General features: G+C 29.7%; 1 protein-coding gene across 1 annotated transcript in view; it reads left to right on the top strand.

Moving 5' to 3' along the window:
* Window positions 1-3,954, top strand: part of LOC102680287 — a 105,878-nt gene extending 101,924 nt beyond the window's left edge. The window contains exon 5 of the mRNA XM_031508921.1: window positions 3,616-3,954. Coding sequence (XP_031364781.1) covers window positions 3,616-3,666 — 51 coding nt within the window. The 3' untranslated portion in view covers window positions 3,667-3,954. The remainder of the gene's footprint in view (window positions 1-3,615) is intronic.
* The last annotated feature ends 1,152 nt before the right edge of the window (window positions 3,955-5,106 follow it).

Genomic DNA, 5,106 nt, shown 5'->3' with positions numbered 1-5,106 from the left:
ATCTTTATAATTTTGTGTGTATCTCTGAATATTTAATTTTACCTTAAGTTTGCAGTATTTATAATTTTATATATTATATGTATTATTTTTATATATTTATTTTTTTATTTTATATATAATTTTATATATATTATTTTTTTATAATCTTTATAATTTTGTGTGTATCTCTGAATATTTAATTTTACCTTAAGTTTGCAGTATTTATAATTTTATATATTATATGTATTATTTTTATATATTTATTTTTTTATTTTATATATAATTTTATATATATTATTTTTTTATAATCTTTATAATTTTGTGTGTATATCTCTGAATATTTAATCGATCGTACATTTTAAATTTCACAACGGAGAGGAAGATTCGATCTAATCGAAAGGAATATTGATTTTCTATCTTCTTATGGAAACATTCGAATAAATTATAAGCAAAGAATAAAAAGGGGAAAAAAATATGACACGAAAGAGGAAAAATATTTAACGGATGAGAAAATCTTGAAGCGATCGTTGGACGTATCTGAACAATTCACGACTTCATCTTCCCTTATCCATCACCGCTACCCTTTTCCAACCATTCTTCTTCGCGATATCCAGAAATCTAATACTTCTTGCAACCCCGGCAATAACTCTCCCCACAAGAATTATCCCCGCGCCCAACACCGACGAGCAAACAGGAATCTCTGATCCGACGGGGAAGAAAAGCTGTACTACCTAAGCGATATATCAACGCAATTTGCCAGCATCCTTTCGATCAATAACTTCCTGCACGATGTATAGCACGGGATGAAACAGGAATTATCGTTCGTTAAACGATCGGCTTGAAAGGTTGTCGAATGTTTGGATGAATTATCCAACGGACAAGTAATTCGACGGAGCTGCTCGTAGGCTTGTATCCAATTAAACCAATTTTCTATCTCTCTTTTTTCTCTTCTCATCCTCTTTTAATCGACGTGATCCACGATTTTTTGTTTACAATATATATGGATCATTATAAAACATAGATTTCTTTATTTTAAAGTAAACTTACATATATTATATGCATAATATCATTCAAATGATCTTCTTTTTTTTGATTTTGTTTTGTTTAATTTTTCCTTGTATTTTCTTCAACTCGTTCTTGGATTATGATAATATCAAAAGAAACAATCGTAACGATTCAATGGACGTCAATTCAGTGTTTGATTGATTTATTCTGCTAAATTTTTGAATTTTTTCGATAAGTATCATTCAAAAATAATTAACGAAATGATTAAAAATATTACGATATTGAAGTTGTATAAATGTGTTAGCATGCGATCATTTATCAATTGTTTATTCAAAATCCAGATTTTATTCATTCAAAGAGCATTCCATGGATCCAAATAAGAATGTAATAGAATAAATATAAATACAGTTATCAATAATAAATATTAAATACGAGACTCTACAACTATCCTTGTAACTTTTATTATAATTTCAATTGTCCAATTAAAGATTGTTTTATATTTTCACATTTCAGAATTTTAAAGAATTGAGAAATATTTCGAATCTAATTCATAAATGCACATATTAATTTTCTGCTGTAATTCTTCTGACGTATATGATGAATTTAAATGCAATTAAATGCAATCTTTAAAAACTTTTCACTATCTCGACTAGTTCGTTTTTCATCTCAATTTAAATATATTTCAAATACTTAATTTGGATGCCCCTTAACCTTCGTCGACCACCGAACGCGACGTACATACAATCGCTGTATCAAATAGAACCGATAACGGCAAGGTTACGCGTGTGTGGCTCGACTGTAATAGCAATAATTTCTCGCCAAGTAACGAGTCGTTTCGTACCGTATACGGAAAAGGACGCCCAACGAACGGGTCTAGGGACTCGCCCTAGACGTTCAGAGTCGAGAAACACGATCGTAAATATCCTTTCGTGGTCTTCTAGTGTCTTAACGGGGTCCAGGATTTTCGTTTCGGGAAATTGGAGGAAGCGGAGAGGAAGATCGATTTATGTATGTATGTATGTGTGTATACGTATACACACATAGATAGTTACTCATTTAAAATTATTGCTTATGATTATTTAAGAATTGGAAATATTTAATTCTTCTTTATTAATAATTTTTCATTTAGTTAAAGACAATTTATATTTCATACCTCGAAAATATATGATTTTGAGAAAAATTTTTTACGTATCGCAATGCCATCGATTTTTTATTTTATAAATAATTAAGATGCTCAAGTTATACGTATAAAAGTTTAAACATTTATATAACACGATCTTCGAAAAGTTCAAAATTCATAAAATCACACCAAAATCTGATTATAAAAGAAAAGCATTATCTTAGAATAAAACGTGTAGCATATTTTTCGATGCTGTTTCACTGTTACAACGAAGTAGATCGTTAAAAAAAATAATACATCGAAGATGAGAACAGAGGAAGAACCAAGAATGAGTGGATGATTGAATCGGATCGATCCTCCTTCGTCGTTCCTTTCCACTCTTCCAAGTAACTTCGATAAGCGTCTCGGTGCTTGCAACTCGATGTTGTTGCGATACGAAGAGAAATAAATATCGCAGGGTTTCCCTTACACCTGTGCGGGATTATACGCGTTTATCTGCGCGAGCTCGATCCGCCCACGCGAATTCCTGCCCTTCGAATATCGAGTCGAGTGTTGATCGCATTTTCTGTTGGATTTGTGATTGTGATCAGAGTTCTATTAGTTTAGATCTTATTATTTTTTAGGATTCAAAGTTTGTTTTTTACTTTTTCGAACGAATTGCAAATGTATTATTTGTTTAATAATAATTATTTTATATTTTTTATATTATCCGATTAAACGAAAGTGAATATCGATTTATTATTCTATGTATATTTATTATGTATATTTTTGATGCCATTCAATTGCACGTAACAATATGAAAAACGAACATTAATTCGATACGTTAGATAATTGATTCAGTTTCAATCAGATAACGAAAACCGGATAATGTGAAAGCGCTTTAAGGGTAAGAGCGTAGCGAACAAATCGTGATATAAGCGACGAAGCAAGTTGATCGAGGAAAAGAAACCAATTCGAACAAGTGCAACAGCACGTAAAAAAAATCATCTACATCGTCACCACAATTTATTCATTATCCTTTATTCTTCGAATTTTTTCTTTTTTTTTTTAATAAAAGTTTGATATTTATGCATCGTAATATGATTATTTAGAAAACTTGATATATTTTGATGCTTTTAAAATTTTTTTAAAAATTGAATCTGTTTTATTTATAAACAGTATAATTAATTAATTAACGATCTAGCGTGATTTAAAGATAATATATCATAGTAAAAAAAAAAGAAATTTCAAAATTTAGTATGCTTACTTAATTATCCGAATCCTCTAATCATTCAGCTTACAGATATTTCGTTATTAAATATATTATAACTAAAATCATTAGAATTGCACGATGGATTTTATATTTGAAATATGAACGACTTATAATCATCCATTATTTTAAATAATTTATTTATAATCTTCTTCTAAATATTCCCTCAAAATCTTCCCTTACTCCAATGCTTATCATCCTTTGAACAAGATCTTTTAAATTACAAAACTATCCATTCCACTATCGTCATCGAACTCCTCAGGTAGGTGATTTGATCAACAGACTGTGTGCCAGGTGGCCAGGGCCCACGTAGATGACCACACACAGGCGAAGGGTGCGTATAGACTGATGACAAAGCCGGTGGAAAACGGGACCGTGAAGGAATAACAGAAGGTGTAGCCAGATAGCGCGGAACAACGCGATGAGAGCATCGAAGACACTGTAACGGTGCCTCGTCCGAACTGATTGACAATGATTGAAGGCTGTGTGTTTCGTCTTGGAACTGCGATAGTCTTAGCCAGCTTCCAGATTCCAGATTCCTCTTGTAAACCGTCGACACACGTGTACAGGGTATTTGGATGAATTAGATAGAAAATTTAAGGGATGATTTAAGAGTTGAAGGTTATTTTTCAAATAATTGAAAGTATTTTTAATGTTAAAAGTTAAACTTCAATGTATATGTTTATACGTTTGTATAAATTAATTTTTTTTATCCGTTTTAATTTCTAAAATTATCCCTTAAATTTGGATATATGGAATGCTTAGCTACAAAAATTTGTCGTGACTTTGATTTTTTAAATAAAAATAAAATAAAAATTAAGGATAAAATATTGGAAATTTAATTATTGACATTTTTGATCATTGTTTTTTATGCTATTTCAGTTGTTTTAGAAAAGTTCGGATATTTTCATCGATTTTTGATAAGAAAAAATACAAAGCTAAGAAAAATACAATTTTTTTATTCTTGATTTTTGTCTTATATTAGACATGAAGAATTTTTTTTTGAATTTTGAAACAGCTATAGTCGAACACCCTGTATATGTAGGACTGTAACTATCTTCATTATTGAATCTAGAAGATCTATGCCGGGAGCAGAAATATCGACCCACACGTTGCGATCAGTCAGTTTCTTCCGATCATCTCGATCGAAGAGCCACCCAACGCGATTCTATTATTTGCGCTTGATTAAATTAAGGTTATTTCCGCGATCCTCTGATATCGATATATCGTGATATGAATGGAAAGATACCAATTTTCGGAAGTATGAATGATGATAAGATAAGAATAATGATAGATTGGAATATTTAAAAAAAAAGTACTTGATAATTAAATACTTGCTAATTTTAAGATAAATTTATGATAGGATTTTAATACAATTTATTTTTCTTTGTTATCAATATTTAATTTTTATTTTGTTCAATTTTTCAATAATTTTTTATAATAATAATAAAATATTATTATTATTGGAATTGGAATATAATTATAATAATAATTTTAGTAACTAATAAAATAAATAAAATTTTATCTTTACTGTATTCTTAATACTTAACAACATCATTATTCAAACTCGTCCAAAGAAGAAAAAAAATCTTACGAATATTTATCAATTCGACCTCCTCCAATATGGTTTCATTACGGAGAAAATATCATTGAGCGAAACCTACTAAAATTCCGCCAAAGAGAAATCTTTTTATTGAATACGATCATTTGTCGTGAGGAACACGAACTTTAGATTGTGGAATTTTAACGTTTC

Source organism: Apis dorsata, unplaced genomic scaffold (assembly GCF_000469605.1).
Source record: "Apis dorsata unplaced genomic scaffold, Apis dorsata 1.3 scaffold_113, whole genome shotgun sequence".
NCBI lineage: Eukaryota > Metazoa > Arthropoda > Insecta > Hymenoptera > Apidae > Apis > Apis dorsata.
This window is presented reverse-complemented; position numbering and strand designations above follow the sequence as displayed.